This window comes from Haemorhous mexicanus, chromosome 25, assembly GCF_027477595.1.
Source record: "Haemorhous mexicanus isolate bHaeMex1 chromosome 25, bHaeMex1.pri, whole genome shotgun sequence".
Taxonomy (NCBI): Eukaryota; Metazoa; Chordata; class Aves; order Passeriformes; family Fringillidae; genus Haemorhous; species Haemorhous mexicanus.
The window spans coordinates 5,129,295-5,147,043 of NC_082365.1; the positions used below are offsets into that span (position 1 = coordinate 5,129,295).

The 17,749-nt window shown below is 49.5% G+C and overlaps 1 protein-coding gene across 2 annotated transcripts in view; it reads right to left on the reverse strand.

The window, feature by feature from the left end:
- Window positions 1-341: 341 nt before the first annotated feature.
- Window positions 342-17,749, reverse strand: part of GNAI3 (G protein subunit alpha i3) — a 29,434-nt gene continuing 12,026 nt past the window's right edge. The window contains exons 2-9 of one of the 2 annotated variants that reach the window (XM_059867479.1): window positions 16,302-16,344; window positions 16,062-16,203; window positions 14,210-14,367; window positions 6,205-6,333; window positions 3,513-3,642; window positions 2,490-2,643; window positions 1,440-1,633; window positions 342-1,248 (exon numbers count right to left, since the gene is read on the reverse strand). In XM_059867479.1, coding sequence (XP_059723462.1) covers window positions 1,443-1,633; window positions 2,490-2,643; window positions 3,513-3,642; window positions 6,205-6,333; window positions 14,210-14,367; window positions 16,062-16,203; window positions 16,302-16,344 — 947 coding nt within the window. In that variant the 3' untranslated portion in view covers window positions 342-1,248; window positions 1,440-1,442. Of the gene's footprint in view, window positions 1,366-1,439; window positions 1,634-2,489; window positions 2,644-3,512; window positions 3,643-6,204; window positions 6,334-14,209; window positions 14,368-16,061; window positions 16,204-16,301; window positions 16,345-17,749 lie in introns of both variants that reach the window. The other variant, XM_059867477.1, reaches the window with a different exon arrangement.

Consider the following 17,749-nt stretch of genomic DNA (forward strand, 5'->3'; position numbering starts at 1 on the left):
AGCAGTCCCACCTCCATCCCACAGAAGTGCCCAGAGCAGAATTCCCAAGGGGCTCACAGCAGCCAGTGACATCTGGGCTACAAATAAGCATTAATTATCCATCTGCCAATAATCCCATGGGCAATGGGATTCCTGGCATGTTCCAACTGTGCCAGCACGACTCAAGTCTTTGGGAGCAGCACACCACCACCAGTGGTGGGTGATAAAGCACAAGGAATCTCCCTGTCCAGATAATTCCACCCAATTCCTGTCAAAGCTCTTCCTCTCCTTCTCCAGCAAAGCACAAAATCTGGGAACACTCCTGGAAAAAGGAAGAATAAAGTGGAGAAAAGGCTACAATCTTTACTCACCATTTTAATACTGCCAACAAGTCTAACAGATCCAACTGTACACATGACAAACTGGGAGGAGTCTGGATGCAATCATGGATCAGCAAAGGAATGTAGGACTGGTTAGGGATGGCACTAGAGGGAAACGGGGATTTGGCACCACACAGACAAAGTAAAGGCATGCTCAGGACAGGGCTGGGCAGGGAGGGCCATGGGAAAGGCAGCACTGAATAATGCACCGTTTTCATCCCAAAAAATGCACAGGAATCAGTGGTTTGGGAGCTGGGAAGCAGCAGATTTCCCCCCAGCGAGGGCTCAGCTCCTGTCCCCACCAAGCTAGGATTATGCTGAGCACAAATCCCTTCCCATAAAACTGGCATAAAACTGGGCGCAAACCCCCAACAGAACCCAAACCCTCCTTCTGCTGCAGGAGCCTTTCCCAAAGCTTGGGGGGAGCGGGATGGTAACAAATCACACATGGAAATAAAGCCGAAGCTCTAAGGATCCCTTGGTAGCTGCAGAAATATTAAATCCTGGTCATAGCAAGTGTTAAAAACAAGGAATTCCTGCTAAGAGGAATATTTTCTGCAGGATCTGCTCACATGTGCATAGTTAAGTGATTTTTTTTTGTTGCTTTTTTTAATTATTATTATTTTTAAAACAAGGTTTGCAAATAAAGAAATAAAGTTTAGTAAAGTTATAGTTTTCTCGATGGAAAAAAAAAAATAACCTTAAAAACAGACTAGTGGTGGCTTGTTAACCAAAGGAAGAGAGAAAGCTACATATCCAGGGTTTGGAATCCGGCTGGAATCCACCGCACATCCCGGAGATCACGCCGTCCAACGATGCCAGGAAGATCTACTCCCACTACGTGGCTTCACTGTGCCCTAATTCCACATCCCACAGCAATAAAAGGTCCCTAAGACAGAAGATTGTGCTAAAGAATTCCAGGATTCCACATGTTCTCTGCTCCTGGGTCATGCTCGTCGCTGTCCCCACGAGGCAGCAAGAGGCTGGGGCTCACCAGGCAGAAACACTGGGAAGGAAACCAGGAATGTAGAGGGGAGCAGAGAGAGCCCTTCCCTGCAGGACACCCAGAGCTGGATTTACCTCTCAGTAGAGCCCACATTCCTTGAGGTTGTTTTTGATGATGACGTCGGTGACGGCGTCGAAGACGAACTGGACGTTCTTGGTGTCGGTGGCGCAGGTGAAGTGGGTGTAGATCTCCTTGGTGTCCTTCCTCCGGTTCAGATCCTCAAACTGGCACTGGATGTAGGCGGCTGCCTCCTCGTACGTGTTGGAGCCTGCAAAGGAGAAGATCCCTGGCTTTGCCCAACGGCTCACGGGAGCTTTTAAGTCCATATTAAGCTGCTTGCAACCATCTGCCTTATCCAGCTACAAATCCAAATCCATCATTAACTCCTTCTGGGAGACCTGAAGTCTATTCTCTGGGCAGTGACCTCGGACACGGGATCCAGGGATTGCTATGTGCTGGGACAGCCAGGCTCCAGAGAGAGTAACAAATCATGGGAGTCATGGGCTGGAAGGGACCTTCAATCTCATCTCGTTCCACCCCCTGGCAGGAATAGGGACACCTTACACTACACCAGGTTGCTCCTGTCCAGCCTAGCCTCAAGCACTTCCAGGGACAGGGAATCCACAGCTTCTTTGGCAATCACAAAAATCAACAGGTTTGAAGAGATTTGAAGGATTTTTTAAACCTGTAAATGCCTCGAGCATTGCCCAGGTAAAACCTTCCACCTGTGTGGAACCACAGCAGGGATGAGTTCTGGAACAATCCACGCTGAACACGGACACTCCAGGGTGAACAGGAGCCAGAGCAAGACATGGTTAAGTTCCACAGCTTCCAAAATTGAATTTGAATGGAATTATTGTCCCAGTTAGGTGTGGAAACCTAGGTGAGGAAGTGACCTTGATTTGCTGGAGTGCAACACTTTATTCCAGGGAAGGACAAAGGTTGTTCCCAACCACAGCTCTTCCAAGAAAACAAGCACCAGCCAACTGAACAGGCCAGAACTGTTCAGGAGGCAGAGGGAAGGAATTGGGGGAAAAGTTTGTAACTGATCCTGGGTTGTGCAAGGCTCTGACTCACTCATTGCTGGCCCAGTGACACAGATGATCCCAGTGATCCCAGCCTACCTGTGTACTCTGGGTAGCAGATCGTTAATGGGCTCTTCTTAATCTTCTCCTCAAACAGGTCTTTCTTGTTCAGGAAGAGGATGATAGAAGTGTCTGTGAACCATTTGTTGTTACAGATGCTGTCAAACAGTTTCATGCTCTCATGCATCCGGTTCTGGAAAAGGAAATCCAACGGGGGAGATGTTAGGGAAGGGTGTGATGGGGGACAGAGGCTCTGCTGCACAGCCCAGACTCAAAATTAAGATGTCACTGCCACATCCTCACTGCCATTGCCCCAGGAGGAGCACAGGGGAACAGTTCACCTCCTTCTGCTCCTTCCTGGAGTGACTCACATGTAGAGAACAAAGCATGAGAAAGAACTCCAGGCACCTCCCAGCCACCAGGAAGGTGAAAACCCCATGGATGGGTTGTATTTATCACTTGTGGGGGCAAGATTCTACTGGCTTATCCAAAGAGTGCTTGTCCTTGCAGCTCTCCAATTTAATGGGAGGAGTGTCACCACATTTCTCTTCACAGAGAAAAGCAAGGCACAATTTTTCCCAAGAATATTTCTGGGTTTCACATTCTCTGAACCTCAGAGAAAGAAAAAACAATTCTTATCATTTGCTGTGCCTGTGTTTGTGCAAAAGTAGAATGCAATGTGGAGATTGTTTACCCACAGTGATGGTGTTTTGTTTCCTTGGTCTATCAGGGCCAGGTGTGTGTGTGTGTGTGTGTGTGTGTGTGAGGACTGTTGGGTGACAGTCATGAGATTCAGTGCAGTTGTGCAGAGTCGAGTGCTTGGCAGATTCAGTTTAGATGTAATGTAACATAGTGTAATACAGTATAGAATAACACAGTATAATGAAGTAATTAATTAGCCTTCTGATTAGATGGAGTCAGATGAATCATTCTCTCCCCTTTGTCGGGGGACCCTGCAAATTCTACAGGAGGAGTATGGCAGGAACATCCCAGCCTGATGCAGGATGGAGCTAGGATGCTCCCAGCTCCCTTCCCTGCAGCCATAAACCCCACAACACGCACCATCTCCTCGTCCTCAGCCAACACCAGGTCGTAGTCACTCAGGGCCACGCAGAAGATGATGGCTGTCACCCCCTCGAAGCAGTGGATCCACTTCTTCCGCTCCGAGCGCTGCCCTCCCACGTCGAACATCCTGGCAGAGGCAGGAGAAGTGGCTCAGGAGCTGGGCACACCCCTCCTGCCTGGCCCCCATGGTGCTCCCAAGGATGGGGAGGCTGAGCAGGGTTTGGGAACACACAGGGTTTCAGGAGCTTCCCTCAGGAGAGGGGGTTTTAAAATTTCCTTCTTGGGAGAGGGGATTTTAAATCAGTATTCTCTATTTTCTTTCAGGCTAGGGTGGATAGAGCTTGCAGCAACCTGGGCTAGTGGAAAGTGTCCCTGCCTGTCTGGTTCCAGCTGTCCCTGGATGAGATTTCATATCCCTTCCAAGCCAAACCATTCCATGAGTCTGGTTTTCAGCAGGAAGAACTGGAAGTCACCATCCAGAGCTCTGCTGATTTTGTTCTCTTTCCTACTTCCTTAGCAACAACTCATTTGCTTGACTGGACTCCAAACACTTTCTCATAGCACCTCAGGGAAATGGATTATTGGGAACACACTACCTGCAAGTTCCTGCTGGGACCCAGGAAAAGATTAAGGGGGTTAAGAAATAATTTCATTTATTAAAAATAATCTGAGGTACTGAAGGTTAAAGGCTGAGCAGTTGCTTATGGAATTTCTGTATAAATTGAATTCGTTTCTAATTAAATAGGAATTTGTGTCACAGGTAGTTCCAGCCCCCCTGCTCATCCAAATATTTTGATGAGAGCCCAGGATTGGGATTTAATTAAATCAAGTTAATATCTGAGTTATTAAGTCATAGATATTGATTGTTCCCAGAGCAGACAAGGAGCTGTCCAAGGCAGGATTTAATGATCCCAAACTAACTCCCACCTTCTATTTAACCCTCTGGTCTAGAAGGAAAGATGGAAATCTCTGTGAGAATCCAGGATATTTCCATGGCTTGAATCATTTGCCATTAGCACAGAAAGACTAATGAAGGAAGAGCATCCCTGACACCTCAGCTCATCCCAGTTCCAGTCACTGAGGCTTCCCCATCCCATTATTAATGTCTGAGATGGAATATCACAGCAGAGCTGGCAGCACCAGGGTTTCTGATGGATTAATGCTTCCCTTTGTGGAGCAAATCCCTCTGGGACAGCACCTCGTGTCTGGGGCCCTGCACATGATCAATGGCTCTGGGCAGGATCAGGAAGGAGGGTGGAGATGATTAAAGAACACACTGGAGATGCTAATCCTGATCCATCATCATGGGAAGACAAGTTATTCCCTGGCTGGACCAGAAGCTGCATAAATAAATTGATGATACCAAGTATTTTGGCATTTTTGTTTAAAATGTTCTTAAATTGCACAGTTTGGAAGCCAAAATGTTGTTCTCCCAACAACTGTGCAAAAGTTTCCTTCTCCAGAGAAGACCACAGAGATGCTCCAAGGACTGGAGCCCCTCTGCTCTGGATCTAGGAAAGCTGGGAAGGAGAAGGCTCCAGAGAGACCTGAGAGTCCTTTCCAGTGCCTGCAGGGGCTCCAGGAGAGCTGGAGAGAGATTTGGGACAAGGGCCTGGAGGGACAGAACAAGTTGAATGGCTTCCCACTGCCTGAGGGGAGGGTTAGGTGGGATATTGGGAATAAATCCTTCCCTGTGAGGGTGGTGAGGTCCTGGCACAGGGTGTCCAGAGCAGCTGTGGCTGCCCCATCCCTCAAGTGTCCAAGGCCAGGCTGGACAGGCTGTGGAGCCACCTGGGATAGCTGAAGGCATCCCTACCCCGGCAAGGTGGTGGGACCGAATAAGATTTAAGGTCCCATCCAATCCAAACCAACCTGGGATCCTGTTAAAACCCTTGGATTTTAGAAGCACCACTTGGATTTTGCTGCAACTCCATCAAAGTGTTTCACAGCCCATTTGTAAACAAGCCAACACACGATTTTTAGGAATGTGAGCAGGAAAGATTCCAAACCACTGACACAGACAGAGGGAGGGGACTGAGCCACAGGCACTGCACTGTCCTACACCCTCCAGCACAGGAATGCTGTGAGGCTCCAGCTCTTTGTCAGGAGCACACGTGGGATCTGAAGCAAGGAATTCCTAAGCAGCAGGAAGGGAAGCTACAGGGATCCAAGGTGAGGGAGGAGGGATGCAGCCTCAGCCTACAGAGGCCACGGGAGCCACTCTGAGGTTAGAGGAAGCTCGTTAGTGACATGTAAAGGGACACTGCCAGGAGCAGGCTGGATCCGCAGAGGGGACAGGGAAGTCCCAGCCCCTGCAGTGCCAGGCACAGGCTGGCAATTCCCAGAGGAACACATGGAGCACACCATGCATCCCAGAGCCACAGCCTGGCTACGGACACAGCTCAGTTCCTCTGCTCTGAGGAAAGGGTTAAACTCAAACTCAAACTCCAGTCAGCGTCCTTTTAGTATTATTGTTGGGATTGGATCCTGGAAACGAGCAGTCAGTACCTGTGTCTGCGATTCCAACATAAAAGCAGCTGAAAAGAACAGAAGGCAAATCAAAGTCAAACTGGTCTCTCCAGTGAACGATGCCAGCAGAGAGGATAACGGAGGGAAGGAGGACAGTTAAACCAGGAGCAAGTGTGGGACGTGCGCCCAGTGCAGGGCACGGGCACAGCCTTTCACTCACTTGAAATAAAGGTCCTTGAAGGTGAAGTGAGTCTCCACAATTCCTGTAGTTTTCACTCTGGTCCGCAGCACATCCTGCTGAGTGGGAATGTAGGTCGGCTGGGATATTCTATCCAAGTCATTTAGGTAACTAAACCAGAAGAGACAACACAAGAGGCTTTTTTTAGTCGGCTGCCTCACCATGAATCTTTTATAAACTGCAGAACAAAGCACAGAATTTATTTATCTCCCTCACACAGCACAGCCCTCGAAGCAAACAACCCCCTGGGGCTGTCTTGAGGGATGTTTTGGGGGTTTGGGGATTTCAACCCCTCCCTGGATGACCTTGGAGGTAGAGCTGGTGGAGCTGAGCTGGCTGGGGAGGGTAGGGAGGGAATGCAGAGCTGTGCCAGGGCTGGATCTCCCAGGGCAATCCACAGTCAAGGTCTCTCGCTTCAAAGCACAAGGCAATAAATCCAAGGGTTTGCTGTTAAAGGGCAGGGATGCATCAAGGGAGCTGGGAGGGAGGGATGAAGCCTTAAAAACCACCCCAAACCAGGCAGATCCAGTCACTTCCTTCCCCAACAAGCTGACTCTGAGGATACAGCCCTGGAAGAAGCCACATCCTTGCAGAAATTTTCCCATCAAGACCTCAACTAATTCCAGCCCCAAGCACATTCCTTTTGGAGTTCAGCTCTCAGGCACACCAGCACGAGGTACAGATGATTCCCAGCAGGATCAGAAATCCCACTCCAGCCAGCAACACCTCTGAGCTTGTCTTCTCTCCTGCTCTCGCAAAGATGAGATCCACAGCTCTGCAGGGACGGCACAGGCTGTGTTCTTTCTTGGGAGCAGGTTTTAATCACCCCAGCCCTGTGTCACTGGGAGGGTTCAGGGGCTCTGACAGGTGTAATAAACCCTCCCAAATCACACATTATTATCACAGATCCCTTGTCAGCCAGGAATTGCTTCTTCCCATGTGCCTGGAAGCTGTGCAAGGAACCCCAGCAACACATCCCTCCTCCAACAGCTCCAGCATCACCCTGGCCAGGACTTGCAGAGCCCTGCCCTGTTTCCAAACCCCAGATCCCAGTGATCTGCCAGGACCTGCCCAGTGCCACGGGGCTTTTCCCACAGAGCTGGGATCTGAGAGTGGATTTAGTCCAGGAAGAGACAGTCCTTTCATCCCTCTCTCAGCTCCAGAAGGATGGCAGTTTGTGAGCTGCTGTGTGACCAGGCCTGGGCCTGGCTTTAGTTTCAGTTTGATGATTTGGAAGGTATTTACCTTCCTCAGCTTCTACCAAATAATATTTCTGCTGAGGCAGTAACATGCCCAGATTTTTTTCTCCTCTCTCCTTCCTACCAGTGTAAGTTTAGCTGAGACACAGTGTATCAAAAGCCAGTGGGAATGCTAAGAACTGACCCAGCAGCTCCTCAAAGCCTGGCTTTGATACAGGTCACACCACTGATATGATAAATCATGGAATTGTTTGTGCTGAAAAGTCCCTTAAGATAGAGCCCCACTCTTATCCCAGCACTGCCAAGCCCAAGCTGAAGCTGTAAAGCACCTGCTCCCAACAGCCACTTGGAACAATGGGCACTCAAAGTGGTATAATTCCTAATTAAGGCTTTGGGAGCAGCCAGGGAGGAGGGAACGGAGCTGGCAAACAAACTCAATCAGGGAATAAAGCATATCATATTCAGTGGTGCTGCCTGAAACAATAAACTGTGCCAGACTAATTCCAGGGAGACCTAAAGGGCAAATCCCATGGAAATATAAGGAGTTGGAAAACCCAGCGAAGGGGATTTCTGGGAAACCCAGGAAGTCCTGCCAAGTGTGGGCAGAGGAAGCAGCTGTGCCCTCCCAAAAATCCAGGCTGTGGAGCCCAGCTAGTGCCACTTTTATTTCAGATTAAGGGGAACTTGAAAAGGAGCTTCCAAAAAGCTGGAAAAGCAGTCTGAATCTCTTTGTTCCCAGTGGCTCCTGGTCCCAGTGCCACAGCCAGAGACACCCCTCACAACCAGCTCTGAGAGCAAACACTGACCTTGCTGTGTCTCCCCTCATCCCGTGCACTTCCAATCCCTTCCCACCACCTCCTTCACCTCCATCAGGCTGAGGCTGCACCCTTCCTTCCCCACCTGGGATCCCTGTGTTTACAGAGCCAGCTATTCCTCATCCTTCAACATCACAAGCTTCCAAAAAGCCAACTTGGGTTTGTTTTCCTTCTTTTTTCACGCTTAAAATGAGGCCTTAAGTACAAAAAAAGTGCTGATCAAGCCTAGAGTGTCACTTGTTTGCCCTGCTGACTCTCCAAGCATTTCTGGGACATCTTGTGCCAGGCTGGCAAAAGGCCAGTGTGTGCAGAGATCACTGAATCCCAGAATTCCAGGATGGTTTAGATGGGAAGATGTGGGAAACGGATTTATAGAAAATTCTTAAAGCCCGGCAGAAGGCTCACATAGTATGTATCTGTAAGTAAATTTTGAGATAAGAAATGTTAACTTAGAAATGCCATGGAACAAGATAAACATTGTTGAGAGAGAAATGGAACTAGAAATAAGTTTCAAAGGATGGCTCTGTAAATAAGATTAGATATTTTAGAGAAATAAAACTATAAAAGATACATTACAGTAGGACTTACAAGGGGTAATTTTAAATGATTGGTTTTAAGGTATTTTAGAGTATGGTGTGGCTAAAGTTGATAAGCTAAGAAATGTTTATAATGTTTTGTAATTAGAAAATAGTTGGTTTCTGATGGGAACGGTGTGAATTATAACATTTCTATTGTCTCACCCTTCACATAAGACTGAAAATAGAAGTTTTTGAAACACCTCTCAGTTACCCCATCTCTGGGTCAGAAAAGGGCATAATCTGACAGGAAGAGACCTTAAAGCCCACCCTCATCCCACCCCTGCCATGGGCAGAGACACCTTCCACTGTCCCAGGCTGCTCCAAGCCCTGTCCAGCCTGGCATTGGACACTCCCAGGGATGGGGCAGCCACAGCTGCTCTGGGCACCCTGTGCCAGGGCCTGCCCACCCTCCTAGGGAACAAATCCTTCCCAATATCCCATCTATCACTGCCCTCTGGCAGTGGGAAGCCATTCCCCTTGTCCTGTCACTCCAGGCCCTTGTCCAAAGCCCCTCCCAGCTCTAGGAACTTGAAGGAGCTCTCAGGTCTCCCTGGCGCCTTCTCTTCTTCAGGCTGTACATCCCCAGCCCTCTGATCCCACTGGATTGGAGTTCTGATCAGGAAACATCCCAGTCCTGTCTCATCCCACACCCAGACAGCTCCAGGAAGCACAGAGGGCAGGACAGGGATGCTGGGAAATGAACAAGAGAGATAACAGAGGTCCCCTCCTCATCCTGCTCACAGCAAATTGCAATGGTGATTTTCCTTACAGTTCACTCCTTTTGGTTCTGAGAAGAAGGATTTCAAAGCCACAAATGGCTCTGAAAGTCCTTAAGGGGGGAGGGAGGAAGAGGAGGCTGGGAAAAAGAGGAAGGGGGAAAAGAGGGGTGGGGAAAAAAGCAGCAGAAGAGGAGGGGTGGGAAAAAAAGAGGGAGAGAAAAGGAGGAGAAGGAAAAACCTCACTTAGAAATAATCTAGGTTTTATCCAGCATCTTGTCAGGGAATTTGGGCCAGAAGTGGCATTTGGGAACACGAGGAGATGTGCAGGACTAGAGGAAGGTTGATCAGGACTGTGCTAATTGCCCATGAGACTGCAGATAATTACCTACAGCTTCCACAGGCTGGGATCTGCCTGAAATCCAGGAAAAGTATGAAAACTAGGAACAAAAACACTTTAAAACATTATGTGCTTGGTGACATCTCCAAGTATCTTGAAAATCTGGAGAGGTGTGAAATGGAAATATCCTTCACATTCACCCTGCTGCACCCCAAACAGGGGTTTAGAGGGGATATTGGGAAGGAATTCCTATCTGTGAGTGTGGTGAAGCCCTGGAATGGAATGCTCAGAGAAGCTGTGACTGTCCCATCCCTGGAAGTGTCCAAAGCCAGGATGGACAGGGCTTGAAGCACTCTGGGATAGTGGAAGGTGTCCCTGCCATGGGGGTGGAACAAGATGAGCTTTAATTTAGTCCCTTAATTCTGGGATTCCATGATTCTGGAGCCAGGCTGAGAGAGCTGGGAATATTCAGCCTGGAGAAGAGAAGGCTCCAGGGATGGAGACCTCAGAGCTTCTTCCAGAACCTAAAGGGGCTCCAGGAGAGCTGGAGAGGATCTTTGGACAAGAGCATGGACAGACAGGACACAGGGAATGGCTTCCCACTACCAGAGGGCAGGGATAGATGGGATATTGGGAAGGAATTCTTCCCTGTCAGGGTGGGCAGGCCCTGGCACAGTGTGCCCAGAGCAGCTGTGGCTGCCCCTGGATCACTGGGAGTGTCCAAGGCCAGGCTGGACAGGGCTTGGAGCACCCTGGGAAGGTGTACAAGGTGTCCCTGCCCATGGAATCAGATGGGATTTAAGTTCCTTCCCTTCCCCCAGTGTGCACAGAGGTCCCAAATGCTTCTCCACAGCCCCGGCTGGAGGCAGGAGCTGGAGCCACAGATTCATTGCTCACATCAGAGGGAAAGACAAATAGGAAGTAGCAAAAAGGCAAGTTAAAAAAATAAATGTTTGCAGCATTCCACAAAACCCAGGGTAGCTGCAGGGGACCTTAGCAGATGGTGCTGGGAAAAGCACTGAGCATTTCCACATCAACAGCTTGGACCAGGAGCTACTCAAGTGTTCTTAAAAAAAAAAAAAAAAAAGAAGAAAACATAGAAAACACCACGATTCCAGGAAAGATTACTAGGATTAGTGTTATTCTCCACCTCCTCTCCTCCCATACCAACTCCAGCCTGCCAGGGCAGTGCTCTGACAGGCAGGAGCTCTGCCTGCACAAGGAAGAAGTTCCATGATGCAGGAAACAGCAGAAAGGGGAGTTTTTGGAACAAATCTATGCTGAAATGCTTGGCTCTCTGCCACAGCAGCCTTGCTCTTGATGCTACCTGATTTTTCACAGGCAGCTACTTGTCTGCTCCTCTCTTCCTCCATTCCACATGTCTCAGCCCCAGAATCTGATGTGGAGCCAGAACTGGTCTGGAATCCCAGCAGAGAACTGGATTTCAGCTGGAAAACCAGCAAATGGGGCACAGATTTAACAGCTGCTCACATTGAGGTTCCAGCGCTGTTTGTAGGAGGTAATGAAAGGAACAGGGAAGTGAAATTCCAAGAGAAGTGAGACAAAGCCTGTGTCATCCCACCACAAAAAGGGGTGCAGGACATCCATCCTTGGTTGGGCACTTGAACAGCTCCCCAAGGAATGGCCACAGCCCCAAGGCTGGCAGAGCTCAAGGAGTGTTTGGACAATGCTCTCATCCATGGAAAAAAATCCCCCCCAAACACAGGATGGGATTTTGGGATGTCCTGTGCAAGGCCAGGAGTTGGACTTGATGATTCTTGTGGGTCCCTCCCAGCTCAGGATATTCCATGATCTAAGCATGGACAAGGAAATTAACCAAGGAACACCAGAGATAAGGCAGGTGAGGAGCCATGTGTGGAGGGAGAGGAAAATCCTGGGAATTCTGCAAGTCCTGTGGAAGAACCAGCCCTTATAGTGGGGTGAATCTGCCATGAAGAAATCAAAGCACTGCTGGGTGTTTCCCAACTGTGGAGCTGCCAAGCTGCAGATGCATCAGAACACCAAGTTGGTTTGCTGCAACTTCCTGTGGTTTTGGGACAGGAAGTTGAATTTTCTGGGGCACTTCTCAGGAAATGCCTGGGTGGCTCATCCCAAGTGTAACATCCCCATCCCAGGCTGTGCCAGCTTCTCATAGCAGCCAGACCCGGACCTGGACACAGGTGGGTGGCAAATATCCAGGAACAGGAAGAACCCTCCAAAATCCCACCTTGGAAGGCAGCTGGGTCAAGCAGGTACCTATAAAAGCAGGGTAACACCCTCTTTTCTCAATCTGCTCCATTTCTCCAGCTGCCTTCATCTTCCTCCTCTTCAAAAGCCATCCAGAAACACACCCAGGTTGCTCCTTCAGCTACATTCCTGCTCTCTGCCCAAGTCCTTAAGTTTTCTTCCCCACTTCTTCCCATCTTTCCATTCAATCATTCTTTCCTCTCCCCCTCCTCATCAATCTCTTTCCTCCTTTGGAACCTGAATTTCTTCCTTTCCTGCTGCAAAGACATGCACAAATCAAAAAAAAACTCCCACCAGCCCTTCCCTTGATCCAAACCCCTGCCAAGGTGCTGCAAATTAAGAAGGGTTCTGCCTTATTTTCAAGCTCAAATATGCTCTGAACAGAAAAGCCCTGCAGGCAGTGAGCTGTGGTACAGCTAAAACTTCTCCACAAAGCTCTTCCCAACCCATTTTTCAAAGGTTTTTTTCCCAAGCTTAAATTAAAACTCATTTTTTCCAAGCTTAAAGTAAGATGAGTTTTCAGCTGCAAATGCTAAAATCACCTTTCAGGGTGTCAAATATTTGTTGCAGAGAGACAAAAATGTGAGTTTAAAAAAAAAAGAGGAAAAAACCAACAACTGTTTTGCTCATCAAAGGAACAGTTTTCCCTTCCTGCACCAACCTGCACTTGGAAAAAGATGAGGCATTTCATCAAAAATTCCATTAGCAGCCTGTTTATCTACTTGGAACCTTCCAGTTGTTCAGCAGCTGTCCTGATTTTAGGACCAGGACAAGATTTTAGAATCAGAACAGTTTAGAGGTAGCATTACCTGTGAGGTGCCAGACACAGGGACAAGAGGAGAAGGAAAGCTGTAAGGAGAAAACTGAGAATATTGACCTGCCAGGTAAGGGCATCCCATTTTGCAAATAGATGAATGTCAGGAAAGTGGCAGTTTTATAATTTAAGAGTGCTGCTCTCCTTTGCAGGGACAATGGAGTTGACAGAGCCAAGCACCTGCTACTTCAACAGAATCCCAGAATCACTGGGCTTGGAAAAGACCTCCAGGATCCAACCCCTGACCTTGTCACCAGAGCAGAACAGAGCACTGAGTGCCATGTCCAGTTGGTCCATGAACATTTCCAGGGATGGGAACTCCACCACCTCACCTGGCAGCCCCCGCCAAGGCCTGGCCATGGAGAAATTCCTCCTGATGTCCAACCTGAACCTTCCCTGGCACAGCTTGAGGCTGTTTCCCCTCATCCTGTCCCTGCTCCCTGGAGCAGAAACCGACCCCCTCGGCTGTCCCCTCCTGTCAGGAGTTGTGCAGAGCCAGGAGGTCCCCCCGAGCCTCCTTTTCTCCAGGCTGAGCCCCTTTCCCAGCTCCCTCAGCCCCTCCAGGTGCTGCAGCCCTTTCCCCAGCTCTGTTCCCTTCCCTGGACATGGTCGAGGCCCCCAGCATCCTTCTTGTCCTGAGAAACCCAAAAGCAACCCCAGGATTGGAGGTGAGGCCTCAGCAGTGCCAAGAACAGAGGGACAAACACTGCCCAGGGCCTGTTGGACACACTGTTCCTGACCCAAGCCAGGTGCCACTGGCCTCTTGGCCCCCTGGGCACACCTGGGCTTATGTTCACCTTAGCACAAGATGCCAAGTTTCTTCCATGAAACCAGCAAGTTTGTCAAAAATCACATTTTTCAAAATTAGATTAAATACCTGGCTGTGAGGGTGGGGAGGCCCTGGCACAGGCTGCCCAGAGGAGCTGTGGCTGTGCCATCCCTGGAAGTGTTTAGAGCCAGATTAGATGGGGCCTGGAGCAGCCTGGGATAGTGGAAGGTGTTCAGGCCCATGGCAGGGGGTGGAATGAGATCTTGAAGGTCCCTTCCAGCCCAAACCACTCCAGGATTAAGTTCACCAAGGCACAAAACAAGGAATGTGGGGTTTTCCCCAATGCTCCATAGGAAAAAGACAAACAGCCCTCCATCCCCAGTGTCACCCAGTCAGACCAGTGTAGACAGGACCTTCCCACCCAGTCCCACCCCACTCCAGCCACACTGGCCCCTCCTGGACCATTGTGGGAGCTGGGAAGAGCCCAGGAGCTGCTGTTGGTTCCTTACTAGGATGCAGAATCGTTCAGCTGGTATTCCCTGGATCTGCTGAAGCAGGCCTGCACTCCAGGGTCTCTCCAGAGGCGTTTGATGACTCCAGCCAGCTCAGCTGTCATCATTCCCTCCTCCGTGCTGCCAGCCAGCACGAACAGCTGCCGGGCATCATCCTGCACGACAGGAACACATCTTTGGGACAACCACCCACCAACAGCAACACCTCTGCATTAATTAATCACTGCTCTAATTAATCACAGCCCAGTCCATCCAGCTTTCTCCCAAAAGTCACGCAGTTGTTAACCTCGTGCAGCCAGAGAGGGAATTTCTGGGGAGGAAGCTCCAGGTTGGGGGGTGAAATGCCCTGATCAGGGATGGCCACAGCACTTCCATGGGGATCACAGCTCTGAAGTCACCACCCCCACCAAAACCATGGGAATTTAGTCATTTGCTGCCATGTTTCAAGGAAAGGTGGCAATGCTGATGTGCCACTACAGCCCAATGAACTGACCTAGAGGTTTTACTTGGAAAACCTCTGTTGGTGTGGCACAGCACCGGGAAAAGGAAAAAAAAAGTGAGTTCTGAGAGGTGATGGGACCAAGGCTTTGAGGATTTGTCTTTTGCTGCCAGAGCTGTCAGAAGTGAGGGAGACTGATTCCTCAATAAAACATTTCACCAGGAGATAGGACGGACTGATCAGGATCTGAGCATGAAAAATCCCCCTCAGAAGCCAGAGCAGGATCACACTCCAGACCAGGTTATCCAGTGGTTTAGGAGAGGGAACCCCACATTGCCCTATAGCCCCCTCTGCTTTTATTCCTGCCCTTGTCAGGTAGGAATAAAAGGTCCAGACCTGTCAGATCCTTCTGGGACCTGTGAGAGACCTTCCACTACCCCAGCATTCTCCTCCTAACACCAGTTCTTCTCCCCTGAGCCCCACACCCTGCACGTGCCAAGCTCAGGGTGCTGATCCCAAATCCACCTTATCGAGGTGTTAACAGCCAAATGCAGAGGGACCCCAGTTCTGCACCTCTGGAGGTCACTCCATGGTTCAATGCATTTGGCCTTTTCCTGGGAAGGCATGGCAAGGATTTTTTCCTCTGGGATGGTGAAAATTCAGGGCAGTCAGCTCCAGTGAAGCCACCCCAGCATGTGCAGGTAACTGAGAAAGGACCTGTATTCAGCATCTTCCCTGTTCCAGCTCCAACTCAGCTTCAACAAGCACCAAGAATGGTGGAAGAGAACTCCAGGAAGATTTGAAGCAGCAGCTGAACAACAGCTTGGGTGAACATGTGAGTGAAGATGTGCCCTTTGGCCAGGACTTGGAATCATAAATCCAAAATAAATACCATAAATTCAAACTATCTGGGGCTGGATCAACTGCAGCACGAGGCAGAACAGTCACAGTGCAGCCCTGTCTGACACAATTCCTTTCTCCTGCACATTTCCAGGAATCCCTAGTTCCCCCTCTGTGTCCTTCTCACCACCACCACAACCATCAAGGTTTCCTGACTTCCAGCTCAAAGTGCTGGACATGAATGCAAGAAACAGGCCAGGGAAGGAGCAGAGCTAGAGGGAAGGGGAAAAGCAGGGCCTCAAACCTCCCAAAACTTCAAACTCAAAATTCCCAAAAATTCAAATAATTTAGAGAAAGATCTGGGTTGGTGGTTTTTTTTTTTTTTTTTTTTTGAGCATTCAAACTACTAAAGGTTCTTACCCAGAACCTCAGTAAAATATTGATATTTTGTACTGACAATACACTAAAGTTTTTTTGCTACTTTATCTTGACAAAAACATATTCTGGCCCAGACTAAAATTCCAGGATTCATTAACAAGTTCAGACTAAGGAAATAAATGCAATACTCACTGCTCTGGCAACTTCCCCAAAGTCTATCTTTAGCCTTCCCATGGCTCTGATGATGGCGATGATGGATTGGATGGTGTTGCTGTACACAACCACTTTATACTGTTTGCATTCCTCCTCTGAGTAGCCATCCTCATGGATAATCCTGGAAGGAAACCAGCTTATTATTCCCAGGCCAAACCAGAAGGGCATCACACATTTTTTATCCCACAAAAACAAAGGTGGCAGCCTGCACTCACTTACTTCATCTGCTTCACAATGGTGCTTTTCCCAGACTCTCCAGCACCTGAAAAGCACAAAAACCATCCAGTTAACCACATGAAACTGAAAGGAAAAGCAGGATGTGCTTTTTCCAGTTCCCACAGAGGAGTTGATGGGATTTGGAGTAGGATATTCCTTGTGCATTGCTGCTGGTAGTAGAGTTCCACTGGACTGTCCTGTCACATCCTTCCTGGATTTTATTTACAGATGCCAACAGTCACCACGAGTTCAATGGCTAAAAAACCCTGGAATTTCTCAATTTCCAGAGATCAGCAAGGGCAGCCAACTGGGAGGCAGGTCTGAAGAGCTGGGATGAGGATTTATCCAACAGAGCAGCTCCCATCCCTCACTCCAGGCCAAGACAGACAAAGTGCATCAGCACCACCAGATGCTGCCACCATTACTGAGCTGGGCAGGAAAGGCCTTGAACAACCAGGTGGGAAGTGACCCCTGGCACAGGGTGAAATCTCAGAGCTGCAGGCACATCTGCATACCAACAGCCTTCCTTCAAGGAATGCCAAGAATACCTGGCTTCCAAACCTCTGCAGGGCTGGGGGGGGGGGGGGGGGGGCAATTATCCCTGGCGGGGGTCAGTTATGCCTAGACAGGGGTCAGTTATCCATGAGGGAGGTCACTCATCCCTGGGGGTGGGTCAGTTATCCCTAGACAGGGCTCAGTTATCCCTTGAAGAAGGGGCAGTTATCCTGGGGAGGTCAATTACCCCTTGAAGCAAGGTCAGTTATTCCTGACTGCAAAACCCAGCAAGTTCCCTGGTTTTCCTATTTTTTGTCCCAGATCCCAGAACACTCCCAAACCAAGTCCCTCCTGCATGGCTCAGGGCAGTGGAGAGCTGGGATTGCAAACCATCAGTTCTCCTGGTTTGTGGAGCTTAGCAGAGCTCTCCACATGCCTGTCCCAGCCAGGAGTGTGCCAAAGGCAGGCCCAATGCTCCTGAAGTCAGCAGAACTCCAGAACTTCACCTCGTGTGGCAGCAGGAGCTCAGCTCAGCTGGCTCTGCCATCACCTGAGGGCTCCTTGGCCTCCAGACTCCCCCAGCTACAGAGCTGGGCTGGCTGTAGGCAAGGAATGATGTTGGACCTGCTTGGATTTGGACAGATGACTCAGGTGAGCCCGGATGGAATAAATCACCCACAGAATTCCAGGATGGTCTGGGTTGGAAGGGTCCTTAAATCCCATCCTATTCCACCTCCTGCTACAGGCAGGGACACCTTCACTGTCCCAGTTTTCTCCAAGCCCCATCCAACCTGGCCTTGGATGCATCCAGGGATCCAGGGGCAGCCACAGCTGCTCTGGGCAAACTGGGCCAGGGCCTCCCCACCCCCACAGGGGAGAATTCCTTCCCAATATCCCATCTATCCCTGCCCCTTGTCAGTGGGAAGCCATTCCCTGTGTCCTGTCACTCCAGGCCT